At 43.7% G+C, this 25,243-nt stretch overlaps 1 protein-coding gene across 1 annotated transcript in view; it reads right to left on the minus strand.

Annotated features, from left to right (window-relative positions):
• The window catches only part of TTLL5 (tubulin tyrosine ligase like 5), a 798,469-nt gene that overhangs the window by 112,852 nt on the left and 660,374 nt on the right, over nucleotides 1-25,243 (minus strand). The window contains 2 exon segments of the mRNA XM_029598396.1: nucleotides 285-475; nucleotides 20,775-21,161. Coding sequence (XP_029454256.1) covers nucleotides 285-475; nucleotides 20,775-21,161 — 578 coding nt within the window.

Below are 25,243 nucleotides of genomic sequence, written 5' to 3' on the forward strand. Positions count from 1 at the left end.
ATCCCATGATTTTTTCATTTCCTGAGGAGTTTCTCATGGGGAACTTTGTCAAAAGCCTTCTGAAAATCCAAGTACACTCTTTCAACCAGCTCACCTTTATCCACTAATCCAACCCGTTTTTGTCCTCTGAAGGACAAATGCTACTGTTTGTGTAGAATGAGTGGCTTAGCTTCACAATCAGGTCACACTTCTTCCTATGGGAGGCCCGCTGTTTTAATGAAATGATGTAAGAATCGGGACTGTGAGAACTGCTGAACCCTGCAGCCTCCCCGCTCTTCATGTACCTGCTGAGTGAGGAGTCCCATGTGACCTGATGTGCAGTGCTGCTTGTTTGCCTGCTTCTCAGTCAGCCTTTGCAATGCTGTGCTAATGGGAGACTGAGTGTGGGCAGCACTATTCAGGGAAACGTCCTCACGATCTTTCAGTCCCCCAGCAGACCCCACACGCTGCCGGCTGGGGCTTTGCTGGCAGCAACCTGAAAAGAAAAAAAAGATCAGCATACAAGGGCATCAGTGACTAGCTCTGTGGGTTCCTAAGCAAAAAGCACACAGAGTGTAGAAAGGCCGACTCCAGCCCACTGTGGGCCATACTCAGCAGCAGGACATTTACATAGTCATCATGACGCGTGTGTCTTTAACAGTTATAGCACATACGCATCCAAGTACATGTAAATGCAGGCAACTCTACATCTGTGCATACGTGAGCAGGTATAAAAAAAAGACTTCAGAAATCTTGTGATCCAACCACATGAGCTCATTAGTGATAATTATGAACAGGGCCCCTTCTAAGCCCCACTGCCACACTCTGTCCTAGCTCAGGGCAGAACCCATAGGAACTAAAGCTTCACGCCACACAAGGGGTTACAGGGAATTGGATTCACACAGTAACTGAGGGCCCTGACTTTTACGGTTTGGGAAACTGATAAGCATGGGGGTAACCTGCATGGCCCAGCAGATACTATCATAAATTTACTGGGCAGACTGGTTGGACCATTTGGTCCTTTTCTGCCGTCATTTCTGTGTTTCACACGACACTCCCCAGAGGCATGTGGCTATGCCCTCTGATGGAGGGAAACACTAATTTAAACATTTCTAAATACAAACCTTGGATGCTCTCTTCCAGATGTATATCCATGAGTAACTATACAGATAACACATGGATTGTCAGTTAGTGTTTCTGAAGAAACTTTTCCCTAAGCTTGGAAACTGACTAGCAGGAAATTATATTCAGCTTTGGTCACTGTTTTCCCTGGTAGTCACTGCTTCCTCACAAGGGACTTACTTTTCTGGTAGACCATGGTCATTTTAGGTTGAATCTTATAAATAAAACCATTACAAGAAAATATAAACAATTTCTTATCATCAATTCCTTTCTATTAACTCCTACAAGAATCACGGCCAATGGGCACTGCCTCCACGGGAGTGCAATAGAGGAGGTCCTTCCTCAGTTGATATACTGTATAACTCAAAATAAAATCTCTTTTTAACCAAACAGAATAGCTTATGAACAAAACTGAATGTTATAGGAGCTAATAGAAAAGAAATTGAGAGGAAGAACATTTTAAGGCAGAAGCAAAAGGATTTAGCAATGCACTACCTCAGAAGTGCTTTCCTGCTGCTTTACAGAGGAAACTCATGCAATGCAGTAATGTAACAATGAAATCATATGGGGGCCGATGAAATAAGGTGCGTGGAAGCTGCCACTGGTTTGTACGTGCGTTTTCCCGCGCAAAGCCCTATACGAGTATGCAATCAGGGTTTTGTGTGGGGAGAAACTGACCAGTGGTTTTTTCTGCTGGTGTGCAGAATGGCATGCAAAGGAGGCGATTATCTATTCATGGGCAATGCTTGGAGCCACACTAGCAGGAAGATTGGGTTAGTGTGGGCTTTTTAATGCAGGTTTTTAGTGCCTGGCTCAGGGTAGGAGGTAAGTGAAAGCGCTGGTGTGGAGACCGGTTTTTTGATGCTTTTGCGGGTCAGCCAAGCGGCAGATGGAATGGGTAGAGAGAAGGCAGCTTCTCAATGAGGCAGAATTGCCAATCTCTATTTCATGCTCTTGCTGGCGGTTGGAATCTGATCACAAAGGGGTTAGATACCATGCTAATAACCATGCTAATAACTGCCTAGGATAAATCTATGTTTACATATCTTATAGTTTTTGTTGATTATATATTTATCTCTCTCTAATTGTTTCTTAGTTTAAATTCTCTACTGTCTTCCATTGCCCAGGTTTTACGCTCCCTGTTTAATGTAACTTTACTTTCTACCTTGATGTTAATTGGTTTCCCCTCAGTTACATTGTAAACCGGTACGATAAGACCTAGTCTTGAGCATCGGTATAGTAAAAGAAATTAAATAAATAAATAAATAAATAAATAGATATTGCTCTACCCACCTTCACATCAACTTCCGCACCACTAATTTATTCATTGTTTCAAAAAAGAAAGGCTTTCGCCCCAAGAATCAATCACAGGTGTTCACATGCTGATGGGTGTCTGCATGGTTTTCTGCGCGATTCACTACATAGGGCCACGAGTGTACGTTTCTATGCGTATTACGGCGCATATGTTTGGTGTGCATGGATTTTATGCACGTTTCTCATTAGCATACGTGGTCATTATTACATCCCGCACTGCTGCTTGTTTTTGCCACATGCCAAAAAAATCAATGCAGAAACATGAGTGCGGATTTCAGAGCGGGTCCTATTACATCAGCCTGATGGAGAGAGAAGTGGGAGAAATCAGTAGTCTCTCTGCATGCACTTGATTGGACCTTTTCTTGTGAATTAATAACTTATAGATTCAATATGGTTTGGTTGATTTTTTGAGGGTTTGCAGCAAATAGTAGCATATGCTCATGATGGGAGGGTTTTGTATTCTTTACATTTTGCATATGAACTAATGATTGCAAGTTGGTTGTAACTCTGCCCCTTTTCTTAATAAGCTATTAAGCATTGCAGAAGACTTTGCAGCATCTTGAATGTTTTACTTTCCATATTTTTTGGGAAGCTATTGCCCGAAGCAGGTGTCTTGGAAACAAACACCAATGTCAGGCTGTGTGCTTGCAACAATAGGCTATTTCTACATTTTGTGCCAGATCAGTGTATCTTGTTCTGTGAAGTTGGGATTGAATATGATCTGTTGATGATCAATGACTTATGTGTTTACTTTCTCATGAGAATTAGTTTTTGAGAGATTTTTGAATAAGTCATTTATTAAAAACATTGGACTAGGTGGATGACATACTGGGTGTTTTGTTTTTTTTAAGCTCTTACATTATACAGATCATTAAGGCTGCATCTGTATGATACCTTAATGCACTACTCTATTCAGTTTGAATTAGATATGTGTGTGGTTCACTTTGCACATTTGTGGCTGCTTTACAGTATTGTGTACTTAAAACTAATTAGGCCTCTTTTGAAGTCCAGTTTCAATTCTGACAACTTGAAAACATCGAGATGATGTCAAACTCAATTTTCTGAAGAAAAACCTTAGCAAATGCCAAAAGAGAATAGCACTGCCATCTATATACTTGCTTAAAAAAAAAAAAAAAAAAAAAAAAAGATGTAACTAAAATAAAAATTGAAGAAAAATGGGAAAAACCCCAAATGGCTAGAAAAAATTCACGAGAACAATTCACAACCATTCTTAAGAGCCGAAAGAAGACAACAGAGGACTTGCGTAGCAGGAGCTGTACGGCAATATCTGCGCATGCTTTGAAAGACCATCTAGGGTTTACTGAGCTCAGAGAGTTTTCCATCTTGGCACCACCAGATGATATCATCTGCTTGTATGGCTATTATCTTTGTTGTCCATGGAGAATAAAAACTACAAGTGCAAAATGCAGTTTATAATCTAATAGCTGGAGGAGAAGCAGCCTAATGGATAGAGCAGTGGGCTATGAACCAGGGAAAATCAGGGTTAAAAATCCCACTGCTGCTCATTGTGTCCTTGGGCAAGTCACTTTATGTTCCGTTTCCTCAGGTACAAACTTAGTCTGTGAGCTCTCGGGGGACAGAGAAATACCCACATTATCTGAATGTAAACTGTTTTGAAATGCCAAAAAGCAGAATTTAAAAAAACAATAAAATATTTAGAAATTATCCATAAACAGTTTGATGGCCTACATGATTTCCCACTTCAACTACTACAACTCACTTTACACAGGGATTCCTGAAAGACTTAATCAGCACCTGCAGTTTATCCAGAATAGTGAAATTTAATCTTACCTGTTAATTTCATTTCCTTTAATCCTCCCAGACCAGTTCAGACAAGTAGGTTATGTCCTCATACCAGCAGATGGAGATAGAGAAATAAAATTCCAAGCTAACTTCATGCTCCCTATAAAAGTCTAGTGCTAACTTTCGCTCTTCAGTATCATATGTTAAACCTAAGAGAACTGAAGGCAATTGTTATGGTTTCCAAATCACCATCACAACCAAAACTGATAGACCCAACACAGGAATAAGAATTCAGCTGACAATTAGGTCAGCTGCCTGCATGTTACAGAAGCAATGCATGCAAATTTATCTCATGCATATTCATTGTGGATATTCTGAAAACCTCACTGACTGGGGGTCCTCCAGGATGGTTTGGGAACCATTGCACTATTATCATTATATGAAATGAAGTTGGCCATAGAGGCAAAAACTCATAATAAAAACTTTTTTAAATATATCCAAAGCAAGAAACTGTGAGGGAGTCGGTTGGACCATTAGATGACTGAGGGGTTAAAGGGGCTCTTAGGGAAGATAAGGCCATTGCAGAAAGACTAAATTAATTCTTTGCTTCCGTGTTTACTAATGAGGATGTTGGGGAGATACCAGTTCCGGAGATGGTTTTCAGGGGTGATGAGTCAGACGAACTGAACGAAATCACTGTGAACCTGGAAGATGTAGTAGGCCAGATTGACAAACTAAAGAGTAACAAATCACCTGGACCGGATGGTATGCATCCTAGGGTACTGAAGGAACTCAAAAATGAAATTTCTGATCTATTAGTTACAATTTGTAACCTTTCATTAAAATCATCCATTGTACCTGAAGACTGGAGGGTGGCCAGTGTAACCCCAAAATTTAAAAAGGGCTCCAGGGGAGATCTGGGAAACTATAGACCAGTGAGCCTGACTTCAGTCCCAGAAAAATAGTGGAAACTATTCTCATAATCAAAATCACAGAGAATATAGAAAGATATGGTTTAATGGAACACAGTCAAGATGGATTTACCCAAGGGAAGTCTTGCCTAACAAATCTGCTTCATTTTTTTGAAGGGGTTAATAAAAGATAAAGGTGAACCAGTAGATATAGTGTATTTGGATTTTCAGAAGGCGTTTGACAAAGTCCCTCATGAGAGGCTTCTAAGAAAACTAAAAAGTCATGGGATAGGAGGCGATGTCCTTTCGTGGATTACAAACTGGCTAAAAGACAGGAAACAGAGTGTAGGATTAAATGGACAATTTTCTCAGTGGAAAAGGGTAAACAGTGGAGTGCCTCAGGGATCTGCACTTGGACCAGTGCTTTTCAATATATATATATAAATGATCTGGAAAGGAATACGACGAGTGAGGTTATCAAATTTGCGGATGATACAAAATTATTCAGAGTAGTTAAATCACAAGCGGATTGTGATACATTACAGGAGGACCTTGCAAGACTGGAAGATTGGGCATCCAAATGGCAGATGAAATTTAATGTGGACAAGTGCAAGGTGTTGCATATAGGGAAAAATAACCCATGCTATAATTACACAATGTTAGGTTCCATATTAGGTGCTACCACCCAGGAAAAAGATCTAGGCAGCATAGTGGATAATACTTTAAATTCGTCGGCTCAGTGTGCTGCAGCAGTCAAAAAAGCAAACAGAGGAGGAAGTGACGTCACTTCCCATGCCGGCTGCCTTTTAGCAGAGCTCCTGACCCCCTGGAGCTTTTTTAGCTATAATTCCGCGATTACCCACGCGATTTGGAGCGTTTCAACTTGATTCCGGTGGAGGAAGACGACGGGCACATGGCAGCGCGGAAAAAAACGATTGATTTCAAAAAGTTCTCTTACACCAAAGGGGGTGAAGATCCGACCCCGCTGAACACCAAAATGGCGGCCGCTGCCGACTCGGAGGGCTCAGGGTGTGAGGAGGAGGACTCGGGAACCCAGGCCCTAGCGTTGCCCTCCAGATCTGAACTACGCTCCTGGTTCATGGAAATAAGGCAAGACATCAAATCCTTTAAAAAAGAAATTGCAGTCACGCTGCAAGAGATGAGGGAAGATTTATTTATTTTATTTATTTTATTTAGCTATTTTCTATACCGGCTTTCACGACCAGGGGTCACATCAAACCGGTTTACATTGAACAGTTTGTGCATTAAAACATAGAACTGGAACAACTAACTGGTGCAGAAAATACAGTTACAATGAACAAGGAATTATACAACTGGGAGAGTGGGAAGAAGAAGAAGAAGAGAGTATAACAATTAATAAAAATGCATTTACAATGGATCTTTACAAAATATGTAACTTAAAGACCCAGACTGAGAGCAGTCCTGGTCTGGAGTAGGTGGTGGATGATTAAGACTTTATAGTGGAGTTATGAGATGATGCGAACTCTGAAAAAGTAATTAAGGGATAATATTAACATGGGTTAATCTAAGATCGGAAAGGCTTTTCTGAAAAGCCAGGTTTTTAGTCTTTTTCTAAAAGTTAGTAAGCATGTTTCCTGGCGCAGCTCTACTGGGATAGAGTTCCATAAGCGTGGTCCTGCTGTTGATGGTGCTCTGTCTTCAAGTGATTTGTGTTTGAAGGCTTTGGCGTGTGGAACCTGTAATGTTTCTTTATAGCAATTCCTGGTTGGTCTGACTGTGGAGTGTTTTTCCAGGGGGATTTGTAGATTTAATGGTGCGAGATGATGGATGACTTTGAAGATGGAAGTTATGGACTTATACATTATTCTGTATTGAATAGGTAGCCAGTGAAGGGCTATCAGGATCGGGGTTATGTGGTCGAATCTCCTAGAGTTGGTCAGAATTCTGGCAGCTGTGTTCTGCACCATCTGTAGCGGTTTTGTATGAGAAGCTGGAAGGCCTAGTAGAATGGAATTACAATAGTCCAGCTTGGAAAATATAATTGATTGTAAAATTGTTCTGAAGTCGCGGGAATGGAAGAGCGGTCTGATTTTTTTGAGGATGTATAATTTGTAAAAACAGTCCTTGGTCGTTTGGTTAATGAATGGTTTTAGGGTTAGGCGGTTGTCGAGGATAACTCCTAGATCTCTTACGTTTGTGGTTTGCAGGTTGGCTGGTGGATTTGAGGTGATCTTGTTATTGTCGTGGGCTATGATGAGGAATTCTGTTTTTGAAGCGTTGAGAATCAGGTTCAGACTGTTGAGGAGGTGTTTGATCTCCGATAGGCAGCTCTCCCAGAATTCTAATGTGTTTGTAATGGATTTATTTATGGGGATAACGATCTGCACGTCGTCTGCGAATAGGAAGTGTTTTAATTTTAGTTTAGTAAGAAGGTGGCAGAGTGGGAGAAGGTAAATATTAAAAAGGGTTGGAGAAAGGGAGGAACCCTGTGGCACCCCTTGTGAAGACAGATGGTATTGAGATTCTTTATTGTGGATTTTAACCTTGTATCCTCTGTTCTCCAAGAAGGTTTTGAACCAGGTCCGTGCAGTGCCTGAAACTCCAATGTTTGCCAGTTGGTTTAGTAGGATGTGATGGTTAACCGTATCGAATGCCGCCGAGAAGTCTAGGAGAATTAGAAGGTATGCGTGACCTTTATCGATGCCGGCTAGGAGGAAGTCTGTAAGAGAGAGCAATAGTGTTTCCGTGCTTGCTGCTTTGCGGAATCCAAATTGATTGGGCGATAGTATTTGGTGATCCTCCAGGTAGTTGGATAACTGTGTGTTAACTAGTTTTTCCATAATTTTTGATATGAATGGGAGGTTAGAGATGGGGCGGAAGTTGCCGGGATCATTGGTGTTCAGGTTTGGTTTTTTGAGTAGGGGCTTGATTGAAGCTGTTTTAAGGTCATCTGGGTAGATACCCTGGGCTAGGGAGCAATTTATAATGTCGGCTAGAGATTTAGAAATGGTATCCGGGATAAGTAAGAGTATTTTGGTAGGGATTTGGTCGAAGGGGTGTGATGATGGTTTCATTTTTTTCAAGATCGTTCGGATGTCATCGGTAGTGATGGGTTCGAAAGTGTTGAGAGTGATGTCTTTGTTTGGATGAACATATGAAGTATTGGAAGGTCCACTTGCATTTGGAGTCAACTTATTCAGGAGGTCGGATATTTTTCTATTGAAGTAGAGAGCCAATTCGTCTGCTTTAGTTTTTGCTAGGTCCTCTGGGATTGCTGGGGTGATGGCTTTTGTGAGGCTGGACACGTAATTGAATAAAGCTTTCGAGTCAAAAATGAGGTGGTGAATCTTGCGGGCATAATAGTCTCTTTTTGTTTTTAATGTGCTGTTTTTGTAGAAGTGGAGGGTGCGTTTATATTCCTGAAGCGAAGTAGGTGAAGGGGTTTTTCTCCATTTTTTTTCCTTCTGTCGTAAAGTTAATTTGAGTTTTCGCAGATCCTCGTTGAACCATGGTTGACTCTTTGGTGCATTATGTTTGAGATTTTTTGGAGTTAGGGGACATAGTGTATTGGCTGCTGATTCTGTTATTTTCGACCAGGATTGGACTGCTGAGTTGGGAGTGGAAACGTCTAAGAGTGAAAGATCTGGGGCTAGATGCTTGGCGAGGAGATCCGAGGGGCATGTTTTCCTGTATAGAAATGGTTGAAGTGGGGGATTATTGTAGCTTGGTTTTAATAGAGAGAATGCGGTGGAGATTAATGTATGATCTGACCATGGGACCTTTTTGCACTCGGGATGTTCTGGGAGAGAGATGCCGGAATTGGTAAAGAGAAGGTCCAGCGTGTGACCCGCTTTGTGTGTGGGTTTGTTAATTTGTTGTTTGAAACCTAAGGCTGTCATGGCTGTGAGAAATGTTTCGCAGTTAGAAGAGAGAGGGGACTTGTCCACGTGAAGATTGAAGTCTCCCATGATAATGGTTGGAGAGTCCAAGTTTAGCTGCGTAGTAATGATTTCCAGAATAGAAGAGGAGTCGGATTCTAGGAGGCTTGGAGGGGCTGTCATGGCTGTGAGAAATGTTTCGCAGTTAGAAGAGAGAGGGGACTTGTCCACGTGAAGATTGAAGTCTCCCATGATAATGGTTGGAGAGTCCAAGTTTAGCTGCGTAGTAATGATTTCCAGAATAGAAGAGGAGTCGGATTCTAGGAGGCTTGGAGGGGCGTAGACTAAGAGAATTTGAAGATATTCAGATTTAAAGAGGCCTATTTCGAGTTTGGTTGGTGATTTGATTGGATGATGGGTAAATCTCAGAGATTTTTTTACTGCCAGGAGGATACCCCCGCCTCTTTTTTTTTGCCTTGGGATGGAGAAGAGGTCGTAGTTTTGGGTAGGGAGTTGGTTTAAGAGGGCGATATCCGATGTTTTGAGCCATGTTTCCGTTATGGCGCAGAAGTCTGGCTTGTCATCTTGAAGAAGGTCGTTGAGTATCAGCGTTTTGTTAGTAAGCGATTGCGCATTGAAAAGGATGATGGTGAATAATGTGAGTCCTAAAAACTGAGTTGTGGGGGAGATCATGATCGGAATGAGAGATTTGTACGTGGTTGGCCGGTTGATCATTGTAGATTTTGTAGATGATTAAACTGCCCGCTGAGAAGATGTTGTGGGTATAGTAAGTATTGTCTCCTTGCTGATAATGTGGTTGTTCGAGGTGGCGTTGAGAGAGGAGTTTATGGTCCTGTGTAAAAGGTAAGGAAAATGATTTGCTACTCGCTGTTCTTTCTCCGAAGTGTCGTCCTTACTGAGTTCTATGAAGTTGAGTCTGGTTGTGGCTGGATGGGTGTTGTATGGTAGTGGACGTGTGCTGGGTGTGGCTGGGTATTGTTGAGTGGGTCCTGGATGTGTGATAGAAGAATATTGATGTGTCCTGTCCGTAGCGCTCCTTAGTGCAGGGAGTGGTACAAATTTAAAGCCCTTCGTGCTAGGCTCTGATAGGCCTGCTGCCTGTCGTGGGGCGTGTCTTACTCACTGCGAAGGATTCTGCTGGGCGGGGTCTTCTCTTTTGTTTAGTTCCCTTTTTTGATTGTTTGATTGGCTCTTTCTCTGCCTTCTGGTTGGCTGGATTGGTGGCAGCGGGTGGATAGGCCGTCTGGGCCGTCTGGCCTGCGGGTTCGGGTGCAGGGCAGTTGGGGCTTTGATCGGCGGTCGGCAGGGCTGAGTCCCAGGGCGGGGCGGCGCCGACTTGGAGGTCCTGTCGCAGTCCTGTTGCAGGCTGGATGAGGCGGATTCCAGGCTGGACGAGCACGAGGAACGCTGGACCCAGCAACACACGGAAGTCACAGCCCTACAAGCAACCCAGTCAGAGCTAGAGGATAAACTTGAGGACCTAGAAAATAGGTCTCGGAGGTGCAATTTGCGATTTAAGGGCGTGCCTGAAAAGGAGGAATATTCTGACTGCTCCCTCATCATTCAGCGGATCTGTACATTGATTCTTGGAGAAGCAGAGACTGAAGGAGGGCCCACGTCTGCTGAGTCCCAGATTGAACGAGCGCACCAGTCTTTGGGTCTCCGGACGGGCAATCGGCCACGGGATATAGTGGTCTGTTTCCACTCATTTACCTATAAAGAAAGGATCGCCACTGCAGATCGACAGTGCCGCACCTGGACCTGGGAAGACCATGAAATTTCTATTTATGCGGATCTGGCATCTAGTACTTTAAGGAAAAGGTTCACATTTCGACCCATCACCTTAGCCCTGTCTGCAGCATCAATCCACTACAGGTGGCTGTTTCCTTTTAGCCTATGGTTTCAATTTGAAGGCAAGTCATTTTGGGTCCGTACCCTGGATGCAGCAGCTCAAGCATTGAAAGAGGTGGGCCTGTCGGTGGAACTCCCTGGACAGAAGGCAGCCGCTCCCACGAGTTCCAAAGCAGCGGACCCCTGCTGGCAACGCGTTACTAAAGGAGGCCGCAGACCACGCAGAAATGCCAGTGGCAACCTGGAGGCGGACACTCCAACTTGAACTGCCCTGTCGTCCTGGTTTGACAGTGATTCATCATCTTGCTCATAGCAGGGACATTCAGGAGTCATAATCCTTTTTGGATTGATTGGTTGTATTGTTCCGTGGGTAATCTCAATTTTAGCTTCGTTAGCTAATGTTTATTACAGTTCTCATTATAGCTCTGGGGAGGAGGGAATCCGTTCCCCGGTATGGGTTCTTCCTCTCATTCCTTCCAGGAACGAAGAATTCCTTCCTGGGTACTGTTGGGGGCAGGGGGGGAGGGGGGAGGGGTGTATTGCCTCATATGTTTTCTTTTGGTTATAGGGAAGGATAGTGGAGGTGCATATCACCGAGGGGTTGCACACAACTGTGGATACGTTATGCTTGTTTTTGACGCCTGTTGGCTCGAACTCTTTTCACTAGGTGGCTGCCTACAAGGTCTTTAGATCTTGCTGTGGATGGGGAGGCGACTGAGCTAGGGCGGGGGGCTGGTCTGTCCACATATGTCTACAATTACATTTCTATCACTGAATGTTAAGGGTTTAAATTCGGGTCGTAAGAGACGGCTTCTATATCAGGAGATGGGGCGATTATCTGTGGATGTGATTTTCTTACAAGAAACCCATCTTAGAAAGCGATATGAAGGTCTGATGCGCTCAGCCAATTTCCCTCACCAATTCTGGGCAGCGGCAACAAATGATTCTAAATATACTCGATATATCTGCAGCTTTCGACACGGTGAAGCACTCCATCCTCATCAACCGCCTTTCAGACATTGGTATATCAGGAACAGCCATGGATTGGTTCAAGTCATTCCTCAATAACAGGAAATTCAAGGTCAGAATTAGCAACAAAGACTCGCATCCCGTCAAAGCCACTTTCGGAGTCCCCCAAGGATCTTCGCTCTCCCCTACCTTATTCAACATCTACCTCCTTCCTCTCTGTCAGCTTCTCACAAATCTAAAGGTTATTCATTTCATTTACGCAGATGATGTCCAGATCCTGATACCAGTCAAAGAATCAATTGCAAAAACGCTCACTTTTTGGAACAGTTGCCTACAGTCTATAACAGTCCTCCTTACCAACCTTAATTTAGTTCTCAACACGTCAAAAACGGAACTACTACTCATCAATCAAGAGGACAACAATCATGCTCAGGTGTTCCACAACCTCACTTCACTCCAAATGTCCACTACCACAAATGTAAGAGACTTGGGAGTAACTATAGATAATAGGCTGAATTTAAAAAGATTCGTCAACAACACAACAAAGGAATGCTTCCATAAATTACTTATTTTAAAAAATCTGAAGCCTCTCCTTCATCTTCAGGACTTCCGAACAGTGCTCCAAGCCATCTTATTCTCAAAAATAGATTACTGCAATTCCCTTCTAATCGGTCTTCCAGCTATCACCACCAAACCACTTCAAATGCTACAGAATTCTGCAGCAAGAATCTTAACCAATACCAGCAGAGGAGAACACATCACCCCCATTCTTATGTACTTACATTGGCTCCCTATTAAATTCAGAATTCAGTATAAAGTGCTAACCATGATCCACAAAACTATTCACTCCCTAACCACGCTCGAACTATCCTGCCCTCTTCAACCAGCCTCCAGACCAATTAGAACAACATACCTAGGTACCCTTCATGTTCCCCCCGCTAAGTCAGCTCTCAAGAAACGAGCCTTCTCAATTGCTGGACCCATACAATGGAACAATCTTCCCCCAGAACTCCGCCAAGAACCCTGCCTGCGGACTTTCAAAAAAAAAAAAAAAACTGAAGACCTGGCTCTTCTCAAGAGCTTTTACTTAAAGTCCCTTTTACCTGACCCCACATTATAGTACTTAGGTCGCATGTGTTTGACTTCCTGAAGTTCCCCTTATTCCTCATCATGTAATCCATGTTTGATTCTCACGTTTGCCTTTTCGTAATTCCCTTAATTCTCTCAAGTAACTCCATGTTCAATTCAATTTTTTGTTCATTCTGTTTGCTGTAACTGTTTCCATGTTCAATTCAATTTTTTGTTCATTCTGTTTGCTGTAACTTCCTATTGTTGGTTCTCTGTAAACCGAAGCGATATGTACTTGTACATGATCTTCGGTATAAAAAAAAAAGTCTTAAATAAATTAAAGTCTTAAATAAATACACAGGGGTGGGCATACTTATACGTAAAACGGTACCCTTTGAACTCCGGGGCTCCTACCCTGACCCTCAGGGTCGTTACCTTCTTCTACATGTAACTCTGGGCGGGGAATCCTTCACCCTCTGCACGGTTTATGGGCCTAACTCTCACAAGGCAGCTTTTTATGATCAGTTACATACAGTTTTGGAGGATAAAGCGGAGGGCAGTGTAATTCTTGGGGGGGATTTTAATCTAATGCTTAACCCACACCTGGATAATTCTACTGGGAATAGCTCTGACTCCGCCCGCTCCAGGAAGGCTCTCAAACACATCATTACGCTTATAGCAGGGGTGGACGTCTGGCGTTCTCGCTTCCCTTCCTCCCGATGTTATTCTTATTATTCCTCACCTCATAACAACTACTCTCGTATTGATATGGTTTTGCTTGATAAAACCAGACTTACCGCTGTACGGGCTGCGGACATTGAACCTATTGTCTGGTCTGACCATGCCCCCATTTGGTTTCAGTTATGCCTCTGTCAATATGACTCCGGTCAGCGATATTGGCATCTCAATGATTCTCTGTTAGAAGATAGCGCTTTTCAGAAGCAATTGGTTAAGGAAATTCAGGACTACCTAAGAGTTAACGATACGGGAGAGGTCAGTCCGGGGACGCTCTGGGAATGTCTGAAATGTGTATTAAGGGGATCACTTATAGCCCAGGTGACTTATGTTAAGAAGCGAAGGGAAGGAGAACGCCAACAACTGCTGACCACATTACAGGCCTTAGAACAGGCACATATGCAAGATATTGCTCGTTCCTCCCGTCGGGGTTCTATCCAGGAGATTAAAGATAAAATTATAGCATTGGACTCAGCTAAGATCGCCCATCAGTTGGAACTGGCTCAACAGAAATATTTTGAGGGAGGAAATAAAGCGGGCCGTTATTTAGCCCAAACTCTTAAACGGAAACAAGCCCAAGCCCTTATTCCAAAAATCAAAGATCATACTGGGAAGATACTAACCGATAACACATCCATTCGACAGAGATTTCACCAGTTTTACACTCAGCTGTATAGTAGAGATCCCGCTATACAAGAGGGTAACATTACAGCATATCTGTCCCACACCCCTCTTCCTACCTTGACAGCCGCTCAGTGGTAATTTCTGGATAAGGATATAACGGCTCTTGAACTGCAGGAAGCTATCAAATTGCTTAAACCTGGTAAATCTCCGGGACTTGATGGATATACCCCGAGGTTTTAGAAGAAATTTGCCACAGCTCTTACACCTATCCTATTAAAGTTTTTCAATTCTTTACGCACGGGGGCCACTTTATCTGCTCATGCTAATACAGCTGGGATCACGCTCTTGGTAAAGCCTGGGCCAGACCCATCTGTATGCGGTTCTTATCGATCCATTTCCCTCCTGAATATTGATGTTAAGTTGCTGGCAAAAATTCTGGCCAACCGATTGAATTGTTTTATTGCTCAATTGGTGCATACTGATCAGGCGGGGTTTATCCCTGGACGAACTACAGCTGACAATGTCCACAGAATCATGGACACTATTTGGCTCGCACAAAAACGTAATACCCCGTCCTTAGCCTTGTCCATCAATGCGGAAAAGGCATTCGACATGGTGCATTGGCCGTTTCTTTTTCAGACTATGGGAGGAATGGGTTTTGGTGCCCCCTTTTTGGACTGGTTACGTCAGCTGTACAGTTCCCCTAGAGCCTGCCTGAAGATTAATGGTGGCTAGTCCTACACAAATATCATCTTTGAGTGAGTTTCCTCACTCCGAGGGTCATCAAATCTTCACAAGAGAGCACTGTTCTGTTCGTACGTCTCACTTTGAATGTCAAAGTGGCCCCTAACCCCTACATTAATACCTAAACCTCATCTTGAGTTACTAGGTGGGCCTCCAATAGAGATATAAATATCTATCTAGTGTTAGGGCACTATGGCTAGGCTCACTCTCTCTCTCTGTGGCCCTGATATTGTCTAATTCATGAAAAACGAATGCACAGCTCTATAAATAGGGGTAGATTTTACAAAATTACGCACACACGTACTTTTGTTCGTGCACCAGGCACAAACAAGAGTATGCGGGATTTTAATAGATACGCACGTAGCCGCACGTATCTGTTAAAATCCGGGATCGGCACGCGCAAGGCTGAGCAAAATCGGCAGCCTGTGCGCGCTGAGCCGCGCAGCCGGCCTCCATTCCCTCCAAGGCCGCTCTGAAATCGAAGCGGCATCGGAGGGAACTTTCCTTCTGCCTCCCCCCACCTTCTCCCTCCCTAACCCACCTCCCCAGCCCTATCTAAACCCCCCCACCTTTATTCCAGAAGTTACGCCTGCTCAAGGCAGGCATAACTTGCGCGTGCAGGCCGGCTGCCGGCGCCATGTTCCGGTCAGGGGGCTGGTCCAGAGGCTGCGGCCATGCCCCCAGAACGCCCCCGGGCCGGAACCACGCCTGGGGCCCCGCCCCCAGAATGCCGCGCCACTGCACCATGCCCCCGACACGCCCCCCAGGAAAGCCCCGGGACTTACGCGCATCCCGGGGCTTGTGCTCGCCGCCGAGCCTATGCAAGATATACCAAACAAGTTATTCACATTGCTTTTGATATTGTTGACACCAATGTAATCATCCAACAGGTGTCAGTGTGAGTCCTCAGACACCAGGGGGAGGAATGGAATAAGATTGCTTATCTTAAGTCTGAAAAGCTTGGCTAAGGATGTATTCAGAATGCAGGACTCTGTGTTCTCCTACTGATCCTACATCATGTGACAGTAAAACAAGTTTGGGAAAGGGAAAGGTAAACAACAGATATATAGGCTTGCTAGTAGAGGGAGTTCCAGTCACAAAAGAAAGCAAGTTGTTTCTCATTCTGGGCTATGTTTTGGGAGATTACTTGCCTCTCTCAAAACATGCTTTCAGATATGCAGATGAAAAGGTTATAATTAACAGAGGTATGGGAGAGAGAAGGAAAGGCATTCCTTAACTTCCAAAAGTGACAGAGCCGTGCTGCTTTCCTGGGCCCTTTTATTTATTTATTTTATTTTAAATTATTTATATACTGTCTAACAATAAAATATTGATCAAAACGGTATACAATGTTCATAAGCAAACAAAAATGAAAAAAATAGAAAAAATACAATCATGAATTATAATAAAGATTAAAAGTTATAAAACAAAATTTTAAAATAATAACTAACTTTAAACTTTACAAACAAGAGATAAAAAAAGATCAGTTCCGCATGACTTTGGAGTACAAAATGAAAAATGAGGATGTGTTAAGGTTACAATAGATCTGTAACTGGGATGGCAAATTCTTTTGAGAAAAGAGAGGTTTTTAATGATTTCTTGAATTCTTTTGGGTTTGAAATTTGATGAAACAGTGTAGGTAATGAGTTCCATATTTGTGGGCCAGCTACTGAGAATGCTCTGTTTCTTGTAATATTTAAACGTGTTAGGCGTACTGATGGAATATCCAATAGGTTTTTGTTCAGAGACCTTAAATGTCTGGTTGGTTTGTAAATTCGATGAATAGTGCAAAGCCAGATTGAGGATGGATTATGTAATAGTGAATGTACAATGGTCAGGATTTTAATAGGAAATTTAATAGGCAGCCAATGTAAAGTGTATAATGTGGGAGAAATGTGGTTTTTGACAGGTGAACCAGTTAGGATACGGGTAGCTGAGTTTTGTATTAGTTGTAATGGCTTGATTGCAGAATCCGGTAGTCCCAAGTAAAGGCCATTACAGTAGTCAAGTCCTGAAAAGATTAAGATTGAAGGACAGAGTGGAAATCCCGATAGAAGTGGATGTAGGTGTTTTAAGAGATGTAATTTGTAAAAAGAATTTCTAACTGTTAAGGAAATATGCTGAGACAATGACAAGTCGGAGTTTAGTAAAACTCCTAAATTACGGGCTTTTGTAAGGATCGGTATAGAAATACTGTTTAACAGTAAATGTGAGGGGGGGACCGTTGGATGGGTCAGAAATTGAGCTGAGGAATAGAATTTCCGTTTTTTGGGGATTTAATTTAAAGCGGCTATGAGATAGCTACTTGTCTATAATATTTACGTATAAGGCTACAGTGGATAAAGTTTCTGACCAGGAGTTTTTATAAGGAATGAAAAATTGTATATCGTCAGTAAAGGAAAATATTTGCCTTTGCTATATCTATTATAACCTTTGCTATATTTTACTGCTGCATTGCTTTCTGAAGCACAACTGAACATAAAATAAATCCATTTCTGGAATCTACAGAGTGTGTAGATTTAAAGTGATTTAAGAAAGCTGGAAGAGTGGTCGAAGATTTGGCAGCTGGGATTCAAGAAATGCAGAGACATGCATCTGAGGTGTGGTAATCCAAAAGAGCTGAATGTGATAGGGGATGTAAGACTGATGTGCACAGACCAGGTGAGAGATCTTGGGGTAATAGTGTCTGGAGATCTGAAGATGGCGAAACAATGTGACAAGGCGATAGCTAAAGCCAAACGAATGTTGGGCTGCATAGAGAGAGGTACAACCAGGAAGAAAAAGGAGGTGATAATGCCCTTGTACAGTCTTTGGTGAGGCCTCATTTGGAGTACTGTGTTCAGTTCTGGAGACCATATCTGAAGAGGGATAAAGGCAGGATGGAAGTGGTCCAGAGAAGAGTGACCAAAATGATGTAGGGTCTATATCAGAAGACCTATGATGAGAGGCTGAAGGATCTGAATATGTACCCCCTGGAGGAGAGGAGGTGCAGGGGAGATATGATACAGACCTTCAGATACCTGAAAGGTTTTAATGATGCACAATTGTCAAATCCATTCCATTGGAAAGAAATCAGTAGAACTTGGGGTCATGAAATGAAACTTCAGGGAGGACTCAGAACCAACGTCAGGAAATATTTCTTCATGGAGAGGGAGGTGGAATCCTTGAACGCCCTTCCAGAGGAGGTGGTAAAGACAAAAACAGTGAACGAATTCAAAGGGGCATGGGATAAACACTGTGGATCCCTAAAACTAGAGGATGGAAATGAATAAGAGTGTGCATGGGGGTAACTTGCTGGTGTGGCTGTTACTGCCCTTAACCAATAACCTACAAACTGTTAATGCAGCTCCATCAGTGCTCTGTGCTTCAACGGCAGGGGGAAAGGGGAATGAAATTCAGACAGCAACCAACGACGGCCCCCGACTTTTACGGTCTGGGGAAGCAAACATGGGGTAACTTGCTGGTGCAGCGATTACTACCCTTAACCAATAAGCCTACAAACTATTAACACAACTCCATTATTGCTCTCTGAATTAACGGCAAGGAATTACAGGGAATTGGATTTAGACAGTACCGAGGGCCCTGTCTTTTACGGTTTGGGAAACTGATAAGCATGGAGGTTAACCTGCAGGCACGGCAGATATTACCATAAGCTTGCTAGGCAGACTGGTGTGACCATTTAGTCCTTTTCTGCTGTCATTTCTATGTTTCTATATGTGTGTGAGGTATTTTGGGATAACAAATCTCATCATAGAGGTACCTGAGGGATACTGGCCTTGTGACTTACCAAACCCACACAATAAACCTGTAAAGGAAGCCCTAACATCCAATTCCATCCCTTCCTCCCCTGTGAAAGTGCCACAAAATAAAGTAGCATAAGAATTAAGATGGCATAATTTTGGAAGTCGCTGGGAGCATGGCAGGAGGAAGGCTTGGGGGACTTGCCTAGGGGGAAGAGATGCCATCGGGGTTTAAGACCCTTTCAGATTGTTCTGGAAGGGGGGAACATGGAACTCTTTGATCTTTGCTGTGGGGGAAGGTGCTATATAATGGAATATGGAACCCTTCATTCTTTTCTCTGAAGGATGTGGGGGAGAAAGGAGAATCATTGAGTTGAGCTCCTGAACTGTTGCATTGGGGAAGGGGAGTCAAAGAAAGGGGCTGCCAAGCACATTTCAAGGCCCTCAAGCCCCTTCATCTTGTGTGTATGTGGTGGGGTGTGTAAGGGGAGCATCAGGGCAGGCCGGCTCCCTCAACTCTATAATGGGGTCCTGGGAGAAAACATCCCTCCTTCTAACAAGATCTTTCACTTTCAGTTTGGGGATTTTCGGGTAGCTAGAATGATTATACATACTTATGTTAATATTCATGTTAGTATTGAGCTCATGTTGTTAGGGTACATTTTAGTGTGCTTTTGATAAAATTTACTGCATAGCACATTAAGTCCTGTTTAAACATGCACATAACATTTTACCAAGCCACAAAGTAAAACATTTTTTGAGCAAGTTTTATTTATTGCATGGGTAGATTTGGGGTACATTTTAAAAGGTGCGTGCGGGAGTAGATTTGTTCGTACAACCCAGCGCGAGCAAATCTACTCCCGATTTAATAACATGCGCGCGCTGCTGCGTGCAAAATTGGCAGCCTGCGCACGCCGAGCTGCGCAGCCATCCTCGGAGGGAACTTTCCTTCCGGCCCCCCCCCACCCCTTCCCCTATTTAACCCACCCCCCAGCCCTAACTAATTCTCCCCCCACCTTTATTTTACAAGTTACTCCTGCCTGAGGCAGGCGTAACTTGCGCGCGCCGGCCAGCTGCCGGCGCGCCATGTTCCGGTCCAGGGCTGGTTCGGAGGCCGATGCCAAGCTCCCGGAACGCCCCTGGGCCGGAACCATGCCGTGGCCCCAATCCCGGAGTGCCCCCCGGCGAGTGCCCCCTGACACGCCCCCCCCCTGGAAAGTCCCGGGACTTACACGCATCTCAGGGCTTGCTCGCGCAGCCGAGCCTATGCAAGATAGGCTCGGCGCATGCAGGAAGTGGAAGGGACAGCTTTTCGGGGGGTTACGCGCGTAACCCTTTGAAAATCTGCCCCAATGTGTCTAATTATAGGGGCTAGTATGTTTCCAGAAAACTCTGGAATGATCCTCAGAAATGCTATAAGAAGGAAGTCACATGATGTATCTGTTGGCTATTTTACTACTGCATAGCATCAGAGAACACAGAAAACCAGTTCAGTTTAAATTCTGGAGGCACTCAGCCTTGTACTCGTGGCTAAATGTTTCTCAGCAAAAGTTACAGAGATTCAGTATGGTGTCCATGTTTCTTTCAACATAGTGGATATAATGGAGAACTCCAGAGGTCCCTTTCATAGAAAGCTGGCACCATTCTGATTGGCTCTGGCAGCCTTCTGCTGCAGCATTGGCTCTGCTGCAATAATAGTTGACCACTTTTTTTTTTTTTTAAGTTGAACTTATTAAGCTCTAGCAACATCCACTACCAGAGCTACTCTGCCTCAGACCCCTTCCTCATTCAAGACAAGTAGAAGACTGGAGCAGGACTTCAGGGAGCAGGAAGAGGAGGATCATCAAACCAGAAGTAAAATAATCAAACTTCTGGTTGGCTGCTGGGTCAGTATTCTCTCAAAGAAGCAGTATCTATTAGTCCTGACTCTTAGGGAGCATTAACGTTATAACAATAATCGTTGCCCTCTTCAGAGGATGACACTCGGTTCCCTATTTGACTATGTGACATTGGATGAGTCCAGTAAGAAGCTGCCACATATTTGTTCATAGGCAAGTAAAATGGACACTTACCGGCTTTAGCTGAGGAAGGACGGGCAAGTTTCTGGCTGTAGATCTGAGCAGCACTCTGGAAAGAGGAGCTGGGACTAGTCATATGACTAGCAGGGCGAGAGCATGGCAGTCCCTCTGGGTTACGAATCATCGTGGGGTAGGCCCAGCTGCCACTAGGAGCACACATCTGGGAAGAGGAGGCAGATGCAGTGGATGAAGAAACCTGAGTGAATGTGCTAGGACTGGACAAAGGAGCACATATCAGTGGGGAGTGCTGGCCAGTGACCTGTCCAGCATCAGGAATTGATGGCTGAGAGACACAAGGCTTGGGCACCACAGAGCCAGAAACAGAAGTGCCAAGGTTACCAGGCTGAGCAATCCGTTCTTCCTCAAAAGCAGTCAAAGGTTCTGTGAGAAGAGAGAAAGCATCAAGGAAAGTAAGTTTGCTTACCATAAACGATATTCTCTGTAGACAGCAGGATGAATTAGCCATGACACGTGGGTTGACGTCATCCGATGGTGCCGAACAGACCCAGCTCATACAGCTTTCCTCTACTGAGCATGTGCAAGAGTTCTCATGCGAGCGTTGCTTCATGAGCTCTTCAAGCAATTTTGGAGCTAAGACTAGCTAGATAGTCGACTCTCCAGGGAGGCAGGCAGATATTCAGCATGGCTAATTCATCCTGCTGTCTATGGAGAACATAGTTTATGGTAAACAAACTTGCTTTCTCAGTTTACAAGCAGGGCTGAACTGGTCATGACACATATGGAGTCCCAAGCTGAGGGATGCAGCAGAGCTTACTGAAAAAACAACCCTGCCCCCACCATGGAGAGAAGACTATTGGGTGAACAGGCTAAGCAAAATTGCTTGCCCATATTTACTGTCACTTCTTAAAAGATTGTCCAGACAATAATGGGACATGAAGGTGTGCACTGACGAGCTAGTTGAGCTTTTCACTTATCTTTGATAGGCATGGCTCACAGATAAGCCACTGATGCAGTCATGGCTCTCACTTAATGAGCCTTAACTGAGTCTGTAATCTGGAGGCCAGCTAGCACATAATAATGTGTGATACAATCTGCTAACCAATTGAACAACATACAATTGGCAACTGCTAGATTCAGATGGTTAGGATGATAAGAAATGAACAGTTGTGAGGCCTGACAATGTATTTGAGTTCTCTTTCAATATTAAGCCAAGGCTCCTTTACAGTCCAATGTGTGATAGCCTCTCTCACCTTCATGTGCATGTGGCCTTGGAAACAACATAACACGATGGCTTGAATTATATGTAAAGCTGACACTACTTTTGGTAGGAACTTTGGGTGGGTGCAAAGCATCACCATATTGTGGAAGAACTGCTTTATGGAAAGTAATGTACCAATGCCTGAAGCTCACTGACTTTTCTGGCTGACATGATCGAAACAAGGAATAATATTTTCCATGTGAAAAACATCAACGGCTCAAAGGATGACTTCATGAACTGGGACAGAACAACATTAAGGTCTCATGGAAAAGGTGGCTTGGCCACCAGAGGTTTAGCATGCCATAGCATATCATAAACTTTGACACTAAAAGGAGCACGCGTGTGCCCATAAATGTGTGTATTGGGCACTTGAGCAAAAATACGCTCAATTTTATATCATGCATGCAAGTACATGTGTATCAATTAAAATATCTCTACCATGTTGCGTCTGTACACGCACTCTCACAAGTGACCATGGAGGGGGAAAGAGAGAGAGAACAAGAGAGAAAGAAAGAACCTATCAGAGAGAGAATCTGACAGTCTATATATCTCCCTCTATATGAGGGGCACTTTCAACTCATGGTGGGTTTTGGGGGAGGGCAGTGTTTCAAGGGTCTACAGAACCTTGAGCCCTAGGGAGACCAATGTTACACCCGCCCCCCCCCAAAAAAAAACCCAAACACACACCCTGAGTTGAAAGTGCCCTGAACAGTTAACCTCGATTGTTACGTTCGTTTCTCTTGTTAAAACCTTGTTGTGTTAAACTAATATCTTTTGCTCTTAACTCTCCCGTACTGTAAATCCCCGTTCATTGTAACTTTATCTTCTAGTTAATTGGTTACCCCTAGTTACACTGTAAACCGGTACGATAAGACCTTCGTCTTGAGCATTGGTATATCAAAGAATTTAAATAAATAAAAATAAATAAACAGTTGGAAGAATGGAACAAAATCTTTCCATCTTTCTGTTTCCCTCCGATGCAAAGAGGTCGATTGAGACATGTCGCTAAAAGTCAAATAGCCTGTTGGCTATTGACTGATGTGGGGTCCAGTTGGTGCTGACAAAACACTCTGTTTAGGTGGTCTGTCAAGGTGTTTGAATCCCAGGAAGATAGGCTGCTTGCCGATTCATTTCCATTTGCTTATCACCTCCTGGCATAGTCTCCATGACCCTGTGCCTTCCTGTTTGTTGATATAAAACATGGGTATTTGGTTGTCAGTTTGGATGAGAATTCCTTTCCTCCAAGGACATGCAAGAAGGCACATAATTCAAGATATGTCTAAATGTTCGAAGTTCCAATAGGTTGATTTGGAACTACTGTTCTACTGGCGACCGAGTTCCCTAAATTCGAAAGGGACCTTTATGTGTTCCCCAGCCCTTGGTGGACATGTGTCGCTAATGTTACCTGATAGAAAAAAAAATGGAGAGGGTCTAACCAGCAATGGAGCTCTCTTTTCATTTCCTGCTAGACATTTACCAGAGTTGCTAAAAGTTGAGTTGACTGGTCCCCATTGGGAATAGAAATGCTATTGTAGGACTTTAATGTGGAGTTGGGTTAGAGTGATCACATGAATTACTGTCACCATGTGGCCCAGAATAATTAGCAATTCCCTGGCTGCTGTTTGATCTGTGTTCAGCAAGGTAAGGACTTGAGAACATCTGTTCAGTCTGTTGGAAGAAATGCTATCCCTTGTAAAAAGTCTACCCTTGCCCTGATGAACCTGATTTTCTGAAATGGGATCAGGATTGATTTCTCAAAATTTACTAGGAATCCTAAGGACTGCAGGAGTTGGATTTTCTTCCGCAATGAGATCAATACTCCTTCTTAGGAAGTTGCTGTAATCAGCCAGTCATTCAGGTAAGAGAAAAAACAAATGCACAGACACTGGATTTGTGCCACTACCACAGCTAGGTGGTTTGGTAAAAACCTTCAATGTCACTGAGAGGCTAGTAGCGAGAGGATTCCACCACAAAGCATAAATGTCACCAGTGGGAAGGATGGATGGGCATGTGGGCATATACTGTACGTTTTCACATCCAGAGCACACATTCCACTCCCCTGCCTGGATAAAGGGCAAATAGTGTAGAAGAATTTTATCTTGAGTAGTTCTAATATCCCTGTTTTCTTGAGGAAGTAGAATCCCTGATCAGTCAGTTGGGATCGGTTCTATTGCCCACTGCTGAAGAAGCAACTCCATCTCCATGCAGTGCTGCGCTAAGTAAGATGTATCCAGATTGAAGACTGAGCAATGGAAAAGTTCTAAAATTTGTGAGAAATGCAAGCTGTAACCAGATTCCACAATTTTAAGTACCCAGTGATCTTTGGTGATTTTGTACCACTTCTCTAAGTAGAGACAAATTTTCCCCCCTACTAGAGACGAAGAGTGCTAGGTTTGGAGACATGTCAAATTGTGACATAGTGAGGTCCTGCTCTCAATCCATAATACAACAAGATGCAAAGAGCCATAGAGCCAGACTCAAGAAAAGGGAACCCAGAGTGAAGCTCCAGCACAAGGGCCAAGAGGAATCTAAGGCACTGAGGCTGTATCTAGGTCAGGAGCAGGCTGATGATGGAGCACCTGGTCGCCTAGGCAATCCACCTGCAACAGCAGGCAGCGAATTAGGACCTGACCAATCCTGGTATAAACCCTTCCTTGAAACTGAGGCTTATAAACTTCTTCAGCAACAGGCCGAGCTCTCTATGGAGGAGATGGAGGTTGACCTGACAATAGCGTAGACCTGCACAGGTGGACATTGACTAAGGTCAGTCTTGTGATAAACTGTACTGATGGGGAATAGAGTAATTCCAAGACACACTTATATAACCACAGGCATAAGAAGGCCTACATTTGTGTTTGAGTTTTGCTTTCTTTTGTTTTTCCTTGTTAAGCTGGGGTTGAGGAAAAGCTGTTATATAGTCTCTGGTTCATAAAAACAACTTGTGGGGGAGAGGGGAGAGAATTGTTTTGGGAACCTTCATAGTACTAGTAGCTGGGAGTTCACAAGGTGACCCTAGACCGGGCCTTATTTCCCATCCTGTGTTTGTTGGTGTGCATTTTGAAGTGGACAAATACTCCTAATGAGACTATCCCTTTTACACAGGGGACTGTGGGACCCGGTGACCACACAGAAGCCGGATCAGCCTTTTGTGTTTTTCCTTTATCTTCCTGTTTTTCTTCATTTGGGGAGCAGGGCTAGAGATGACTCATTTTACACTGCTGAGCTACTGACCCAGGATGTTCGG

This window comes from Rhinatrema bivittatum, chromosome 4 (assembly GCF_901001135.1).
Source record: "Rhinatrema bivittatum chromosome 4, aRhiBiv1.1, whole genome shotgun sequence".
Lineage (NCBI taxonomy): Eukaryota > Metazoa > Chordata > Amphibia > Gymnophiona > Rhinatrematidae > Rhinatrema > Rhinatrema bivittatum.